The 19,409-nt window shown below is 37.4% G+C and overlaps 1 protein-coding gene across 1 annotated transcript; it reads right to left on the reverse strand.

The window, feature by feature from the left end:
• Positions 1 to 167: 167 nt before the first annotated feature.
• inpp5b (inositol polyphosphate-5-phosphatase B) lies at positions 168 to 18,854 on the reverse strand. Its single transcript, XM_068324362.1, has 23 exons — positions 18,577 to 18,854; positions 17,531 to 17,609; positions 17,301 to 17,398; positions 17,171 to 17,200; positions 16,969 to 17,079; positions 15,405 to 15,536; positions 11,523 to 11,613; positions 10,238 to 10,408; positions 8,825 to 8,926; positions 8,410 to 8,524; positions 7,090 to 7,206; positions 5,694 to 5,881; positions 5,313 to 5,424; positions 5,106 to 5,215; positions 3,556 to 3,691; positions 3,200 to 3,310; positions 2,793 to 2,958; positions 2,267 to 2,502; positions 1,986 to 2,093; positions 1,467 to 1,551; positions 1,034 to 1,161; positions 833 to 944; positions 168 to 530 (listed from the first exon to the last, which is right to left on the reverse strand). The coding sequence occupies exons 1-23, from the start codon at positions 18,632 to 18,634 to the stop codon at positions 421 to 423; spliced, it is 2,706 nt and encodes a 901-aa protein (XP_068180463.1). The 5' UTR covers positions 18,635 to 18,854; the 3' UTR covers positions 168 to 420.
• Positions 18,855 to 19,409: the final 555 nt, after the last annotated feature.

Raw genomic sequence — 19,409 nt, forward strand, 5'->3', positions numbered from 1 at the left:
GAAACCTTATTCTACCAAACGATACAAATTTTATTTTGAGATTAATGTCGGGAAGGTTGCACTAGTCTTCCACTCTCACACACATGAGAAATAATATTGTCACGCTGCTAACTGTGCTTGTAATATGGAACATGAATTAGAGAATAAAAACACCTTTGCCACACATCTCGTTTCAAAGGTTTCGTTTATATATACATATATAAAACAATATGGTGATGAGATCAGAAACATTAAAATATTTTTAAATAACAGTTTTAAAAATTGTTATATCGACAGAAACATTTATTTTTTCATCTGTAAATTAATTATACTCTATTTCTATACAAAGAGCCATCTACGAATATAAGAAATCATTACAGTTCATTTCAAATACTGGACTGTACAATTGTTAGTGTTCAGCTTTAGTCTTATGTCCTCCATCTAGGTGGTCGCTTGGGTGAGGAAGTGCTGAAAGAACTCCTGCGTCTTCCTCTTTTCTGCCAGATCCTGCTTTGACGGAGACTTCAGTAACAGTGAGGAAAAAATAGGGACTGTACAGAAAGAAACACATAATGGGTAAAAAAACGAAGTGTTATTTTTACATTTAACCACATGTGAAAGAGATAAAAAATAAACAAATCTAATGAAGGAGAAATATTAAAGTATCAAATATTGATTCCATTTCAACAATTTGTCTTTTCCGTATTGCATACTATATGGAAATGGTCCTTTATTCATGAATAAATCTGAATACTATACAGCATTCACCTCTTGTAATTTTCCACTGATTTAAAGCACAAAACAGCAACCAGCATATTAATAAATGAGACCACAACCTGCTTTTTTTTCTTACCTAAGATACTGACATCTAATCGATTGCTGGCAGAATGCTTCAACAGCTCACGGAGAAAGGCAGCAATATATTTGAACACATTTTGATGATGTTGAGGTAGCATGGAAATAACCTAAACAGAGAATACATGCTTAAAAAGATGAAAAATAATTACACCTTTGATGAAACTGATAAGCTACAGACTGCATCTGTCTCACTCACTTTCTCACACTGACTGGCATTAGAGCAGCTTTCTAGGCACTGCTGGTAAAACTTGTAGGGAACCACAGGCTCTGGGAGGGCATCTAAAAAGAGTAGCAAGGCTTCTGCCACTGAGTGGTTACTGCCAGCTGTAGGAAAATACTGAGTCAAGGACACTATTGATTCAGTTGATTCTTTTTGTTCTTTGTGATGTACCTCGATCTGAATGACTGATAACCTACACACACAATAACAATATGTGTAACCGCATCAATTGAACAGTGCAATAAATGTACTTGTGTCTTTATTTGTGAGCAGGGTATTTTTGTTTGGATATTAAAGAGGTGATGAAAAAAACAGAGACTATGTATGGACTAAGCTACATTCCCATTAAGATATTCCAAGACTATTTTTTTCCCCATCTTGATACTGATGTTATAGCTTTGAAGGATACGGAGAGAATCCGGCATTCCAGTGTCGAGGCAATCCCTTATGTGTGCAAATTCACTCCGGAGCCCAGGTTGCTGAAATATGTCTTCCTGCAAAGTGAACAGGAAAACAGACATTGATTCTTTTTTTTTTTAAGTCAGAAGCTACAGTACGTTAGAAGCAGGTTCTCATTGGCATTGTCCTAATTGATTTGAAGCCTGGCAGAGCTGAAATGGACTTTGATTTTATTAAAATTAAAGCACAATCATGTGTTTAATTTTTCTTGATTAACGATTCATTACCTCCATGAAATCAATAAAGAAGCACTAAAATGCAACTTGTTTGGCAGGCCAGCTACTGAGTGTTTTTGTAGTCAAAACACTCACTTAAACGTTTTCTTTGGCTTTCGTCTTGAAACATTCAGCAATTTTATTTCTTTTTCTTTACTCACAATCTAATCTGAAGGACGCAAAGATGTACAAAATGCACAAGAGTATGAACTTTGAAACAACAGCACTACTTGAGAAGCATCACATTTTCTGACCTGTTTGATTGCATTGCGAAATAAGTGATCCACCATCATCCAGAGTTCTTTTGGAATATCTAAAGGCTTTTCAGTATTTGCTGCATTGTCATCACTGGACAGTTCTGCCTGATGAAAGCAAAAAGAACAGGGAGAAGTTTTGAACTCAAAATAAAAATATTCAATTCAAATTCAGCAGAGCTATATATACACACTTATATGCTGAGGCAAAACAGGCTACGCTGAATAGAGAGGAGGCATTCAAGGACAGAGCATGCTCCTTTGCACAAAGAGGCACTCACAAGATCTCGGAGGGTCTTTTGTGGCATTTCCTGAATGGGCTCCCTCATCTGACACAACGAATAGATGGAGGTGCCATAGCAGCTTGGCAGGTAGTTTCCAGACACTGAAATGAAGTAGTCCTTGCCTCGCTCCAGGTGCAGCACCAGGATGTCTTCGATCTGTTCCGTGCCTGAGTTAAGATCAGGTGCTGTTGTGCGGTTTACAAAGACCTCCAGCTCAATGTCCACAGAACCACCTAAATGTTGAGAGAAATGCATATCCAACATAAGGAGTTGGCTCACTGTGTTAATCATCTGATCCTTGCTGTTAAAGCATATTGTACTTCGGTCTCTTCAAGCACTTACTGATATAGTATTGTCTGAAGATTTACGAAGCAGCAATACATCTGTGTATTAACCTTGCAAAGCAAAAAGCTTGTGTCTAAATCAAAATCTGGCCTCATAGCTACTAATGTACCATTTTTAAATAATGATTAAATGATAGATGTGAGTCCAGCCTGAATCTCAGACTTCATGAGCTACGTGCCTTGAGCAATGAAGCCTTTAGGGGGATTGGCTGTAAGCCAGGGCTTGCAGTATGTGGGCTCATTCGGCTTCTGGATAAACTCAAACTGACAAGGGACCTGCCCATCATTGACGAGGCTCAATGTCTCAGCCTGGTGTTGCATGTATTTCACATTCTTAAAATGGAACTGAAAGAGAAAAAGGAGTAATGAGGCAAGATGGAGAAAAATCCTACTACATTTCCTGCAACTGCATCTTTTAAACGTGTACATTCAGTTTAAAGCTTCAGATTTACACACAACTTAAGTTGGTTTATCAACATAATTTATCAAAGGAAGTAATAAAAGGTAAACAATTGTACAAAGTCCATCAGAAAGGGATTACAGCTCCATTTACACTGTAATAATGAAATGTGATTAATAACTTTACCTCCTGCTTGGCCAAGGTTACAGATGGAATGCACTCATTCTCCATTTTGTCTATATTCCGTACAATCTCTTCAAATGTCTTCTTATAGGCCTCACTGTTAACTCTCTTAATCTGTAGGAGCACACCAGATGATATTAAAAATATCCACTTTGTTACATAACCACTAAATGATGCTGCAATATATGTGCGATATGTCCTATGCTAATGGGAGCTGAGCAGATGAGGTTGAATCTGAATCTTTTTCTCACTTGCCCTACTTTTCTATAGCACGTACGTGTTTCAGAAAGACTACTATAACAATTCTAAATAACAGGAAGACATTTCAGAAGAGATGAATTTGAAAACTGAACATGTACCCCAGTGACAAGCATGGAACTGACTGGTTTGTGGTCACTTGTCTTCAGAGCCATGTGACTATGATAGTGCTGCTGCTCAATGTTCTTCCCTCTCCACAGGATACGGTCGCACCATGCTGGCACACGGCATTTTTCACTAAATGAAGGATGAACAGATGTACATGTTTTATTACATTTCTTAATTGACATACCAATATAAATGAAATGGAAATCATAGCTCTTACAAGATGTTTTTGTACATGCTGTTAGGTTTTACAATCCTACAGAGAATAAGTATCTTAGCAGGAAGTGAAAGTGCCAGAAATCTTGACGCATCATTGTTCCTGCAATATTTGGGTCATAAAAAATGTTGCTACATGTTTACTGACCATTGATTAACAGAATAAAAGCAAGATGTGATTACAAGTGCTACTTCTACAAATTAAAGTTTGGAGTATCTTTTGTGTCCATGCAATTCTACAGCACAATCAATTTAATGTAGAACATGTGCAAAGATATTCTTACAAACGTCTGCCACTCCATCAACAGGATGATGGTTGTGTTTCTATGAAAAGTATAGTGTAACAACATGATTAGTAATTGCATGGTTGAGGAGGTAATATTTCTTTCCGCAATTTATCTTAGTTGAGCAATTAACATAATTATCTATATGATCCATATAACTACATCATAATCTATTTAGTTGCAAAGAGTAACATCAATATATTCATGTATTATTCTTCTTCTTCTTATCATTATTATTAAAAACAATGGAATTTTATGATTGATTGATTGATAGATAGATAGATAGATAGATAGATAGATAGATAGATAGATAGATAGATAGATAGATAGATAGATAGATAGATAGATAGATAGATAGATAGATAGATAGATAGATAGATAGATAGATAGATAGATAGATAGATAGATAGATAGATAGATAGATAGATAGATAGATAGATAGATAGATACTTTATTAATCCCGGAGGAAATTGCATATATCCACTGCTCAGGCATTACATAACAAATAATACTGGATAAACACCAGGAGAAAAGGAAACACTGACATCACAGGACATACCACAGGACATACATTACACTAACAGACAGACACATGCAGCACTAACAGGACTTATATACTAAACTATAACTAAAATATAAACAGTATAAAATTTAAAAATATTACAGTATTAAAATATAAACAGTATAAAATAAAATCTAAACAGTATAAAATTGAATTAAAATATAAAACAGTATAAAAAATAAATTATATATATATATATATATATATATATATATATACATACAACAGTATAAAATTAAATTGAAATTAAATGAAATTAAATGATGAATTAAATGATTGGATTCTCAGTTTAAGCCTACACAGACCTCAGCAGAAGTTGAAGTTTGTTGGTAACCCGTTCAGTGATTTTTCTTTGTGAGTGTGTGTGCAGGTTGCTAAAATCATTACTTTGGAATATTTTTTTTCTGTTTTTTATTCTGTATTGTGACGCTCATACTAGGAATCCTTCATTCCATTATTCACCATCAGGCCTTCTTCTTGTTACCTTGTATCCCACTTGTCAGAGCCGGTGTCATATTTGTAGGTAGGTTGGAAATCAATCTCCCCCTCTACAAAGCCAACAAACACAGCCTCCTCATCGATCTGCCTCTTGAGCTGAACACACATATGCAGCTGGTAAGTATCACTTCTCCCAAACATGAATGATGAGGGTTTATAAATAGCAGAGAGACGAGAACACAGCTGATATTACCTGGTCATAAGTGTGCAGTGTCTCAAAATCCTTTTTGCTGATTAGCTCTTTCACAATGTCGACATCAAGGTCACTGATTCTGTAGTTTAGGTCCCCAATCCATAAAATCAAACTGGTGAAAGAAGCACAGAGAACATTCTCTAAATGAAATAAAACTCAAACTTTGACACAGTGGAACATGAGTCACCAGGATCTCATCAAGCTGCACAACTAAAACAAGTTAGCTCATATCTGAACATTTGTTCAAAAAACAAAAAAAAACAAGAAAAGCAACTTTGTCATGAATTTAATGGTATAATGACCAAGCTTAATGTTTCTTAATAAACCACGTATCAAACATATAATGAAACTGTTACTACAGTATTTTAAACATGTTCATACTCATGCTTCATTATGGTGAGTGGAGGTCGAGAAGGGTCAAACTGACGAAACCGAAGACGACCACAAATGTCTTTGTAGTCTTGGTTACGCCTCTCATATTCTTCAATGTGGGCAGCTAGGTGAGAGTTGACCACGCAGATATCAGAGTTGTGGAAGCGAAAGCGGATTGCCACTGCACCTTTGTTACCCTTTGGATCAATGTGTGACAGAAAAGTGGAAATCCATTTAGGTTGATGGACAAAATAAACTTCCGTTGTTTTATTTTTTATAATATCCACATGCACTAATCTGATTTTATGTGCTATGCGCTACCCGTTTTTGTGTTTACCTCTCCCTCTGTGTGCTTGTTAACATTCTTTTCAGTGGTATTGTTTATAAACTTGACCATAAAACACAACACACCCCTTGGACTTGTTTCACACTCAGCAGGTAAACCACACTCTAAGTGGAGGAGGACTTTTGCAGTACTTTTCATACTTTTTCATTGTTTCGTAACTTATTATAAATAACTATGCACAGGCAACATACGCATGTCTATTGGTTGATAAAAATATGTTTTTTTCATACGAGCTGTTTGACTTACGAGCTCAGTCACAAAATGTAATAAACTCATATCTCGAGGTAGTACTGTAGAAGAAATATCATGTGTAAGTTCCTGTGCTGCTTAGATAAGTCAAGAGGAGCACTAAACCAGCACTGGGAAGAACTGATATTGGTATTAGAGAACAAATACAGGAAATGCTTTATAATTTGTTTGTTTTTTAAATTCTATATTCTCTATTAATCCCCAAAGGGAAATTAGTGGCACACTCGAGTTAGTCAAATCAAATCACATGCACATGTTAGTGTGTACAGGCCCTGAACACACAAACACACACAGGGGGCCTGTACACATGCAAGGCGAGGTAGAGTGATGTGCAGTTTCTTCCTGGTGCACCCAAGTGAGCAACTTGTAAGAAGGAATGGCGACTTGCTCAAGGGCACCTCGGCAGTGCCCTTGAGCAAGTCGATCCTGGAAAATTAGACGACTGGCTCTCCCGCCCGGTTTACCAATAAGCCACTGACGCCCCCCAACTGAATTAATTTACTGATTTATTCTCCAGTGATCCTGGAATTATGCTTGAATCAAATTCAATGTTTTCCCATTAATTGCCACTGAATTTGCCAATAATTATAATCTCAAATTTTACTTTGGCATTCTTGACACCTTCCTGCTTGGAAGTCGATCTGAGATAAAACATTTATCCTCCAACAAACCCGAGGTAGAGAAGCATGAATCAGAACCAAACCATGAAGAAGAGATAAAAAAAACCCCAAACCTTATTCTTAATCAACAACGAAAAATCTAAATGATCATCAGTGCACAAAAGACACAGACCTGTAAAATCTACCTTACCATCCTTCCCATGATGCCAGTGCCCACAGTCTCAGCCTCCACATCGGAAATGAACTTTGCATGTGCCTTCTTAATGTAGAAGATCAGCATAATGCCCACCAGACGCACTAATTTCACCTAAAGATGATGAGATGATTGTTCAACTGCAAACATAACACAATTTGGTTGACGTTATCCTCTAATGTGTGTGTTTGTGTGTGTGTGTGTGGGGGGGGTAGAGGGTGGGGGTGGGAGAGAGAATACTGTGTGAACAAAAACAAGATTTCTCCACCTTGACCTACGTAGCTCATATGATACATCAATGTAAATCTATCTTTAAAAATTTACAAAAGACAGACAAATCTTCATTCTATTTTGGGTAAAACTTATCTTACTTTTACCGAGCTGTAAGAGCGCTTTATGAAAATGAGCCTGCTGTGGGGAAATTTGCATTCCATTGATGCCAAGGTGAAATTTTTGAGTTGGAGGATTAATTCAAATAAACTGTGTTCGTGATGGGCTTAAGGATCTAGTTTACAAAACTGAACATTTATCTAACTGCATAATACTTCAAGTGGAATTCAGATTTTCGACTATACTAAAATTAACCAAAGAATTCATTAAATTTTGCTGTGACTTCTTTCTGTGAATTCAAGAGTGGTAATGTGCAATGAAAGCAGCTAATAATGGCAACCTCTTCTTGTCATTATTGTAAGTGTTTTGCACGGAAATAAGTTATCAAAAATTTTGTGTCACCGTCCATCCGCTCACGCACACTTTATATAGGCAAACCTTAGTTCAAAAGAAACCACTGTTAACTGTGCCTACAGTCACTCTTGTTAACTCCATGAAATGTACGAAGCAGTTACATGAAGCAGTTCTGTGTGGGAGCAGTTAAAGCAGCTTGAAAGACTGCTCTGATAAGCCAACATGATTTAACTTTCAAATACTGTACAGAGGCAAAAATTGTTTTTTCATGGCATGACGCCTCATTATATGCACTACTCTTAACCGACATCCTACAATCTCTGAGATGACAAGAAGTCTGCGCAGCAATGAAAAGGGGAAGCAAATTAGCTTGTGTCAGTGTTCTGAGACAAAGGGAAATGGATGAATGCAAGTAAGAGAAAGAAAAAGAGTAAAAAAAAAAATACAAGGCCTGGTTAAGATCATCAAACATGTATTGTTGATGGTCTCTTTGGGTCTGCTGTATACTTATCTATGTGATAAAACAGTGTTATGTAGACAATTACTAAGAGCACATACACAAATGCACAAGGTGTCTATCACTTAATGCAAATGCAAAAGAAAATATGATTAAAGAAAGAAAGACTTCCTTACTAAGGCATACTTGGCATCTGGATGCAATGCCTCAGACACAGCCTTCGTCCACTCCAGCTCTTTAGGGGTGTCATTGAAGAAGAAGGCTTCCTTGCTAAGGTCAAGCTCCTGAAAGCTATCAAGATGGACAGAATATGAAATACTTTAGAAAGGCTGATTCACATGCTGAACTTTTTTGTTTCAATCCTTCAACACTTCTTAACACCGAGGCAGTAAACTGGAATGTAGGCCAGATTAGCAGATACAAAGCACAGAGTTTGTTGGTGGTCAGGTTCTCTTTTCTATTACAAATACTTTGTAGTACATATCTGTCACTAGCTTGGGCAGTATATGCCTGTCTGTGCAACACGATTATGCAGAGAACTGTTAATGGGGAATTGCAAAACTGTTCTCCCATAAGGTTGATGTGACTTACCCCACGCAGTACATGTCAGGGGGGCTGGGGGTGCAGCTCAGCCAAGGACTGAGGCTTTCCTTTGGCGTCTGTCCATTGACATTGTATGTGCCAAGAAAAATGCTGAAACAGAATGGGGAGTGACGAGCGGTGGTGAGAAGGAAAACAGTACCATGATTTGTTGAAACAACAACTAACTGTCAGGGTTGGGCCGCGAAGTAATGATAAAACCACACTGGTGCATTCAAGTGTGCCACTAGGTGTCACATAAGCACAAAGTTAGGGTGACTAGAATTAAGTTTGCGATTATTTTTCTTAACAAACCACTCGGAATAACTTCTTATTTCTTCATATAAAACTAAAAAGAGGTCTAAGCAAAGTATGACTTCAGAAAAAAAGTTTGGTGAAATGTAAATGGTAAACTCATTTAAAAGTAAAAGAAATTAAAGGTTTGTTCCAACCGAAGTGCTGGTGGGCCTAATTCAAAGGAAGTTCTGTTATTAGGTTGGTCAAGTATGAAAATCTGTTTGCTCCCATTCAAGTGTTCTTTGCTGCAGCCAGAGCACCACGACTAGACAGACGTACAAACCATTTTCAAACAATTACCTTATCTTTATCAGCCAATTTGCAAATAAGGTTGTTTGGTCAGTACAAGCTTGTTTTATATGCACTTTCAAAAGAAGGCAAATATGAAATGTTCATAAACCAGCCACAACAACTTGAAGTTCTCTATATCTGTTGAACATACTCAGAAGGCATTTAACTTGTTTTGGTACACATTTAATATTAAAATATACTGACATCGGTTCAGGTTCATGCAGGGACAGGAGAAATCCTAGTAAGATGTGAACAAAAGGTATGGAGGCATCATTGAGAGTTTGTGAGTCAGTCACAGAAGTAACACATTCAGACCCGTCACAATTAACTTGATCATCATGTGAGGGGTGTGGGAAGAAATCCGAGCGTCTGCAGGAGGTGTTGTCTGTGCTATAACAATAGGAATTCCAATATAACAAAGCACCTGGTGTCAGCCTAAGGCATCAATGAATAAATAAGCTAATTTTACTCTTATTAATATGAAGCATGTTTATATGAGCGCAGACTTTAAGGCACAGTTTTAACATGAATTGTGCCAAAACCATGAGTTATCAGAGTTATCAGATGAATATCAGCTGAAGCTTAAGCTGACTGCAGTTGGAATGATGGACACTGGCACCGAGGTCAGCAGCGGTAATAACACAGAATTATAAATCCACAGATGCTGACTCATTGTTTTACATAATACTTCTAGGATCCAAACTGTAGGCTCAAAATGTTGCTGCACAAACTGTCTTCTAAGTTTTAAAAATAAAACTGTACTTCCATCATTGTGAATATGCCTGCAAGCATGTGCCATACACATATTTTCAAAACAAGTAGTGTGGAATAAAATACCTGTAGTCTTCCAAATAAATATATTGGTGTTCATTCTTCAGCAGCTCACATCTGATCAGGTTGTCACGAAGGCCAAACTGTGGCATGGCCAAAATGTGAGCTTTGTTAGACAGAGTGTGACGGGAAGCGCGCACCAGGTCATCCCTGTCTTCCCGACTGGAGATTCCCTGACTGTAAAGAAGGGGGAAAGAAGTAACACTCAGGTGAGGGGGTGACAGGACAGAGACAAGTATAGAAACGGTGTCATGATGTCACTCTGGTGAGATTTCAGAGGGAACCACAGCAGCATCAGCAATACAAAGAAGATTGATTTCCATACTATCAATGTGCAACAAGACTGCAGACAAAGGAGGAAATTAATATACCTGGACCTGGACCCTGTAATCATCCAGGAATATGATGCAACTAAATCCCATCTCAGGGTATATGCTTTGTTTCAAAACTGAACAGAACAAATTTGCAAGTTAAATACTGACAACTTTGAATAAACTAAAAGTCATGACTAAGACAAGCCGCTGCCGGGCCTGTTCACCCTAACCTGTTCTATTGCTGTCGTAGGAAAGTACTCAAATAACTGGTTTTTACTGCTAACACTAAGAAACTACCCACACACTCTTTTCTACTTTTACACAAGCCTTCAAAATAGTTATTTAACAAACAAGAATAATGGTAACTTGTCTAGTTTTAACAGTATGCAGTAGTGTATTTGTGGGCACCCACACCAACGCATTAAAAATATATACTCCCCTAAAGAAGTGGTAATAATAAAGCAGTTACAAACACACAGGTAAAAAACAAGAAAGAAAAAAACAGCTTGCAAACAAACGCTTATTTAAATATTGCAGGTTTAGTGTAACGATTACAACAAATGAGTTTTGTTACAAGAAATTTCCACAACGCATCATTAAGTTTGGGTGTGTAAATTTTCCTGACATCTAGCGGGGAGACAACTGATCATTCAAGTGAACACCCCCTCATCTCAACCTCTCCTATGGAGGGTACACTTAAAAAAGCCAAAAAGGTCCGTCGTTAGTGCTGACGTTTAACATTTCCAGGGTACGGAGAAACTGGGTTCTTCTGCATGTACAGTATTAGAGTTCATTCTAATGTTTATTCTAACACAAGAATCTAATCCCAGATGACTAAACACATATTAAAACAAAAACCTTTATTCCATTATGATTTTAACATTAATTTCCACTCCTAAAATACACACGACAGACCCTTAAACAACAGTAAGACCCCCTGAAGAGCTCCTGCATGTGAATAACTAAAAACATCTTACCTTTCTGGGATGGAACATGCTTTGGTCTTCTGTGTGTCGCCGTTAGAACCTTTCTCTCTTTCTAAAGATCCCGTTTTGTCTGAAGATTTCTCTGTTTCAGGAGAACATGAGAGAACAAAAAGATTTAGGCATTGTCGGTTTGTTGACGAGGACAAAATACGGGGCTCACACGTAAATGACGGTGCCACCTTTGTGCATGGAATCCATCAAACCCTGCCTGCGTTTAAATGGAAAATGAAAGTCTTTGTCGTCTTCAGTGGAAAGAATAAGTCTCCTTGTAACTGATGGCCATGCCAACCACATTACCTTAAACTTTTCTTGGTACTGACAACTTGTGTTATTATGAAAGAGCCCAGCCCTGAGTAAACCATATTTCAATAACTCTACTAACTGAAAAGCTAGATAAATTAAAGTTAATAATTACTAAGATTGTTGACAAAATACACAATTACACACAGATCAACAACAAAAAAAGAGTCAAGTAAAAGAAGTGTAGTCATCTTTACAGCTCAGTACAGTTATTGCATCTTAAGTAGCTGAATGTAACATATGAGACAGCAAAGGCCTTGTCTCCTGCAGCTTGGCAGGAGACACAGCTGGCTTCTCGAAAAGGGAAAATCAGGTTCTCAGAGCAGGCAGTTAAAACTCTGCAAAGTTAAAGCAGGCTGCATTATGAGAGCACCTCTCCGACAGCCCTGCTTAATGATTCAAAGATATGTCCTGAAAGAAAAACTAATAGGCTTCCATGGTTTTTTTATTTCATCCATCGGGAGTCTGTCTGTCTATCTCTCTCTTTCTCACTCACACACACATACAGGTGAAGACCAGTGTCAGATTCAGTCCATCTAGTACAGCATGCTTTATTCAACGAATGTTTTCATCCACTTCACCTTCAACAAGGTGGTTTTTGAATTGTTTACGGCTTCCTTTGATACACTGCTCACGTACACACAATTTTTTACAGGTATATTACTTCTGAATATCAATTAGTATATCTTATCAAAGCATTTTTTCAAAAGTTACACAACTGATGATTTTGTAAATAATATAGATGTCTCTATGATTGTATATAAATATAGAATACTGAATGGAGACAGGAGCTGACACAGGTCTGCACATGTAGTTTTGTGTGTGAAACCATGTAAGATGATTTTGCATTGTTTTTAGTAACTAAGCTTGCCGCTTTTAGAATTAGACCACAATCTGTGATTATGCGTTTTTTTTCTTGTCTGTGTGCCGCTAATACCCAAACAACAGCTGCCTAATCTTAAAAACAGTGCTATTACTAATAATATTATGCAACAAAAGAAGGCTAAAGAGGCAAAACATCAAAACAGCAAGGTAACACAACTATGAAAAAAGGATTGAACCATTTCAAAAATAATTCTTACTCAGACAATCTGATTTTAAAGGTTAAGTCCAACCTAAACTGACACAGAGTTACCAATCCCTAGAGCAGAATTGAAAAAAGTACCAGCTTTAAGAAATGCTTACACTGTTTGCTTAATTTTTAATATAACAATTAATATGTAATGAGCAGGTTATAATATAACATGACCAATGTGAAATGGCATCTTTATACACTATTTAAGACAAACAAAACAAACAAAAGTTCACTTGACAATTGAATTCAAAATCTGTGAAAAGAAGAAAGCCTTTTTATAAACTCAGACAACCACCAGCAGAATGTGAAATACTTTAGGAAGTGTGCACAAGAATACTAAATATCAGAAGGTGACCACACAGTTTTATGTAGAAAACCTCTTTCACATCAACATATTCTAGCACACAAAAAAACCAACATATTCTTTTGCATGACATGTTTTACACCACAAAGACATGTTTGACGCTCGTTCACTGTTCAAAATAACTGATCAGCACAATTCTACAATTACTTTTAGTATACATGCATGCATGGCTAAGATATTATGTTCCATGACATTTTTTTTGCATTGCTGTAGTATCAATTATTGCTTTTAAACAGAAAAATTATCTTATACTACATTCTCAACAACTGAGAGAAAAAAAAAAGATGGATCTCCAGTTTCCCATGCTGACATCAGTGTTTTCAGAATGAAGAACTAAACATCTACAGCTTCAAATATATTAATGAGTACTTTGCCTTAATTATAGGTGTGGGAGGTTTGACAGTGACTAACGCTGACATAGTGAGAGCAGACTTATATCTGATTAAATGACGGTGGAGATAAAGTTTTACATGTAATGATTGATAGCCGACAGGCTAAGTTTGCTGTGAGCTTGAGTCAAAAGTGAAAGTCTCATTTTGAAAAACAGGTGAAGAATGAGACGAGCAATTACCCAAGAAACAAGTGTCTCAATGGATGACACGATTCTGCCATTGAACTCCGTTAATGCAACACTTAACCGCATTAGGTGTGTCACTGCTCTATTAATAACAACATAATTACTGAAGGTGGGCCCACACCATCGCCGTTACTCGTCAAATTCCCGTCAACTTGGACTATTTCCAGACACGTTACTGAGGCTAATATTAGCAAAAGCAAGCACATAACAAATTATGCAGTAAACCGCTTGAAACACGGCCCTGTAGCTAATCTGGCTAAAGCTAGCTTCCTCAAAAGGAAGCGATGATATATAAGTTAGCATTGGCTAGTTCTTGAGCTAATTAGGATAGACTGAATTCTATGACACAACAGCTTTTCTTTTTAATTTCCACCTCCTCTGAAATAGCACTAGGAATATTTTCGTACCAGAGTCTCTCATCCACCTAGACATCTCCCTGCACCGTTCCACCGCATTCCGTGCACAAGTGCAATGTCCAGTGTGTTTTGAGACGTGCCCATGCTAACGCTGCGGGAGGAGGAGTTAGCTTTGATATGATGCCCGACGGAGAGGCAAGAGAGGCTGAGCTGGCACAAACGTTGTAGCCAGAAAATTATTAATGACACCAGTGTCTCACCAACAAGATAAATAAACACTCCTATAAAGGCGTAAGTTCGGAAAACCAGTGTGGTCGACAATGTCCATTTCAGCTTTATGCACGCGCACACGTGCACGCGCACTGTTTTACATGCGATACCCTATTTGGTGTACATGTTGTACATGTGTACATGTACATGTTGTACATGTACACATGTACATGTTGTACATGTGTACATGTACATGTTGTACATGTGTACATGTTGTACATGTTGTACATGTGTACATGTTGTACATGTTGTATTGTTCAATGTCTTTATGGTTAGACTGCATCAACTTTCAAGCCCTCCACTGTTATTTGCTTTATTATATCATGCCTTTCCTCTGTTCAAACACCCTCTGGCGTGGAAACATATCTTGTTTAAAGTTCCACAGTTCAGGCTAAAAAGATAGATTATGGTTCATTAAAGCAATTTATTTCTATTTAGACCTGGTAAGGAATAAGATTAAAGAATTGAAGTTACTGGTCATACCAACTATATTCATCTGCTGTGGCAGGACAGCTGCGGTGCCATTTATGCTGTTTTGCGTGCCGGATCATTATTATTATACTTCCTGAACACTTGCAAGGACTGAAGTCATAATGACTGCTTTTGGTTATCCCTCTGCTTGTTCTGCAATAACACATACAGTAACAATGTGTGTTGAGGTATGGTCTGGTCCTATTGTGTGACTGGTATCGCTTCCTGTTTGACGCCCTGCCGCTTCTGACTAAATTTGTTCCAACTCACACTCAATGGGCATTCAATCAAAGTGCTTATAAAACAGTGCAGCTTTATTATGCATCCCTCTAATTTAGAATCCTATCTCTAAAGCTATCTATGCAGAAACAAACAACCCAGAAAACACTGAAGAGTATAATCTGCTCCACCAATCATGGTAGACCTGTGAGTCAAGTCTGCAGAAAATGAAGACACAAACCTGTTTTCCGTTGCTGGCTGAGTTTAGTGAGGGGTGCAAGCGCATGTTTGACAACTCCTTGGCCTCTGGTACCTTGGTGGTATTTGCCGATCCACTCAAACTTTGGTACCTCTGTGGGAGACTTGCAAACATCTGAAGAAAAACAGAAATCACTGGAGAATTAGTTATTAACTCTGTACAACATTACACAGTTCCCTTTTATTGACTAAATTCCGACAACAGCTTAGATATTCCGATGTAGAGATCTCACTTCTATCATCTTACCGTCACCACTTGTAACTCTTTCCCTTTTAAGAGCTGGTGATTTAAGTGCTGGCACAAGGTGATTTAATCTTTCCATCTTTATCAGTCACCAGTTTAAAAGACCATGTGGTTCATCTTAGTATACCATGAAAGTTGTGCCAAGCTCAACATATTAGTCTTCATAAGAGTTCACTTGCACTTTCCACTGTGAAAAATAGCGAGCCAGTAGTAAGAGTGACGAATCCTTAACAAAGTAAACAATCCATTTAGCTTTCATTGACTGACTCCACTCAGATGAACAAGATGATTATTGTAAAAAAAATGTCCCAAAGATAGGTTGGAAGGGAAGTTATGCATCTTTTTTAACTTGTTCCCATCTTGTCCTGTAGCAAGGGCGTGCTGGATGGCGAAAGGCTGCAGAATGCACCTATAAAACTCCACCCATTCTCTCGCTGCTTTGTGTTAACCATGTGTCAATATAACCACTGACTGAAAGATGGAATGACACCACCAGTTACGTTTTAAAGTGATTAAAAGTTGGATCAACCATTACCTAAATGTCAGTTTTCATATTTTTCAATAAACTGACATCAGTTTGAAAAATGCTGTACAGGCATTCCACGTTGTTTTTTTGTTTCCTCTCAATGACACCTCAAGGCAGACGAAGACTGGCTGAGCAGGTTTGCTCTTAACAGATGGTTGGAGTTCATTGTTTAGTGCAATGTCGTAGTTTACATTGAAGTCTCATACTTTTACTTTTGTTCATATTTCTTAATATGATGTAAAAACATCAAGTAACAGTTTTTAAAGCGGTAATGAGTAATAGAAGGAAAGACTATGGAGTTTGTCCATTGAGTTCAATGTTAAACAAAAAAATAAGGGAATGGAGGAGGAAGTAAACATGTATGCAAGATTTCTAAAGAAAAAATATCATTCTTGTGTCTTGCATATCTGTCAATATATGCTTTTCTCTGTATTAACTTTGTAATTCATTCATTTATTAATGTAACACCTTAGTGAACATTTACTCTATGACTAAATGATTGGACACTGTTTTTAAGTTTAAAATTTGCTATGTGGTATCATCACAAAATTAATTCATGCAATTAACGTAATCCTGTTGTGTAAATGTTACACTGTTGATTTACAAAGGAAGCCTATGATAAAGAGGAAGTTTTGGATTTAGACAGTATGAATAAAATGGAGATTACGAAAATAAAAGGATCTGAAATTGTTATAGCTCATTCATTCAAAAGAGCCCCCTCTTAAAAACAGACAGCAGGATGTTCTGTAAACACGATATCTACAAGGGCCTACCTACCACTCCATGCCCTGTTGACCTCACTGAGGAAGAGTCGTGACTGGGACCCAAATGGAAGTCTGAGCTCTAACTCCTCATCCCGGTAGCTTACTCTGACTCTGGTATCCCTACCTAGAATCAGATGGAGAAGACAGATAAAAATGGTGGATAATTCATGAAAAATAATTATAAGTGAGCTGCAAATTGAACAAAAGAAACTCACCCACAACTGCAAGCTCCTCCGGTGAAGAAACTAAAAAAAGAGCACCATGACAGCAAATGCGTAAAGAACATAAGTTCAGCAGAAACAACAGTGACCTGGCAGAGTAATACATCATTTGTGAGTGCCTCACCCTCCACAACAGCAAAGTCCAGGGAGATGGGTATGATTTGTGTGAGTGACACATCATCAGCAGTGATGGCCATCCTTCGATGGGTATAAATAAAGATTCTACAAAAACATTGTAAGACAAGACAATATCAGAAAGGTTAATACAACTGAGCAAACATTTTCCAGGCTGGTGTGTAGTGTTAATGTAATTTCTCATCTTATGGCTTGATTGTACTATCTATTAAAACTTACGCATGTTCATTTGTAGACTCCACCAATCCCAGCAGTCTGCTCTCTGTAATGTTATCAAAGAGGACTTCACACTGGACAGCATGTATGCAGTTTAGTTAAGGATAAAGTAGAAATGTTCAAATTCAGTGTAATATTTCACAAGAAAATGTCTCATTTTAACTCATAATTGGGCAAAGTACCAACAACTGAACAGTTTCTTATTTATTTGGAGTAGAGTGCAGTGTCATGCACCTGGCTACACATTCGTATGCATTAATGCCCCTGTGTTGTGTTTTTATTCACATTAATTTATCTGGTAGTTCCTAAAAATGATGCAAGTAAAGTACTCTGGTAATAGTAATGATAATAATAATAATAATAATAATAATAATAATAATAATAATAATAATAATAATAATAATAATAATAAGAGAGGAAAGGATTGCGTCACAAAAAGAGAAGTACTACTTTGCCAGAGCCAATGAATGCCAAGCATAAAAGGAAAATCGCCAGGAAAAAGAAAGGTGGTGTTTTACAAAAAGTATACTATACAGTACATTCAGTGGGTTAAAGCCTATCAACCAATAATCATTTTACCTTTTTTTTTTTTTACAGTCAATTTTGCCCCATAGAACAAGGTAGCTATTTATTCTTTTCATATGTTTGGCATGAAGTCTGATAATATTGTTTTATCGTGGAATTTCCACGGGATCCCACTAGTTATTATTACAGTATAATTATAAATAGGAAGCAGTAGCTGATGAAACAGAGTCGCCATCTGGTGGAGGGAAGTTCTCCCTACAACTTACCATTTCCATATAAAGGCACACCCGACTCTTGACGCTTGTCAAAAAACAACACATAATGTAAATACACTGCATTGATTTAAATCACTACCGTTGTGCAATTTACACAGACACGTATCATTCATGTGGGGCAGTCTACTTCCAGGCCCCTCTTCAGGTTCTGGTGTTCTCCAACGGAAGCGTAGTTCAACTTAGTTTGAGGCAGGTAATCCAATCCTCACTTTGGAGAGTTGATACTCCAGAAACCACGAACAAAGGATACTATGATGCAGTTTTCTTCCCTTTCCAAACATTCATGAATTGCGATGGACTGATCCATGGTTGACTTGGTTACTCTGTGTCACAATTTGTACCCTAAAGCGTTTCCCAGACGAAAATGTCCGAAGGCGTTTCGAGCGTTGTTGGTTTATTTGTTACTCAAGTAACAAAAAACCAAGAAGTACAGACGCACCAGGCGCCCCGACATTATTCCCTTTGCGAGCCAGATGTTTCTCGTCTGTCTTCACCCACTGGCCCGACTCAAGTTTGCCACGCACTGATACTGGCTCCGGAGCGCACTAGCAGTGACGTCACGACTGGGCTGTCAGATTTAGGCCTTGAACGAGTTCTACTAAATCTGACTCAGTCGCGTTGCGCAAAAGTCTGATGTGTGCCAACATCAACTGAAGTTGTGTCCGTCACCTGCACACACATGCATTTCCACAAGGACCACGTGTTTAGCGCTTCGTTTAACATATTTCACTGAGTTGATAACTTTCAAACAAAATCTGTGTGAAATTGTGTTAATTTACACAGTATGTATGGCTGTGTAGACACATTAGATATTAAAATTAACAAGTAGACACCAACAAATACATACAAGAACTAACACAACTATAAAATGCAATTTTAAATCAAATTCTACAGGGATCAGAATAAATTTGTTATCATTAGCAAATTTGGGATAAAACAATCACAAGTAAATTAACTTGTAAGAATGTACTCAGTTACTTTTGGGAATTGTGATATGAAAGCTAGTAATTGTGGAAAATACCAGGAATCACTCACCGTATTGTGATTTTAAAGACTGTGGAAAGCCTTAAGAAGAATCATGA

This window comes from Antennarius striatus, chromosome 9 (assembly GCF_040054535.1).
Source record: "Antennarius striatus isolate MH-2024 chromosome 9, ASM4005453v1, whole genome shotgun sequence".
Lineage (NCBI taxonomy): Eukaryota > Metazoa > Chordata > Actinopteri > Lophiiformes > Antennariidae > Antennarius > Antennarius striatus.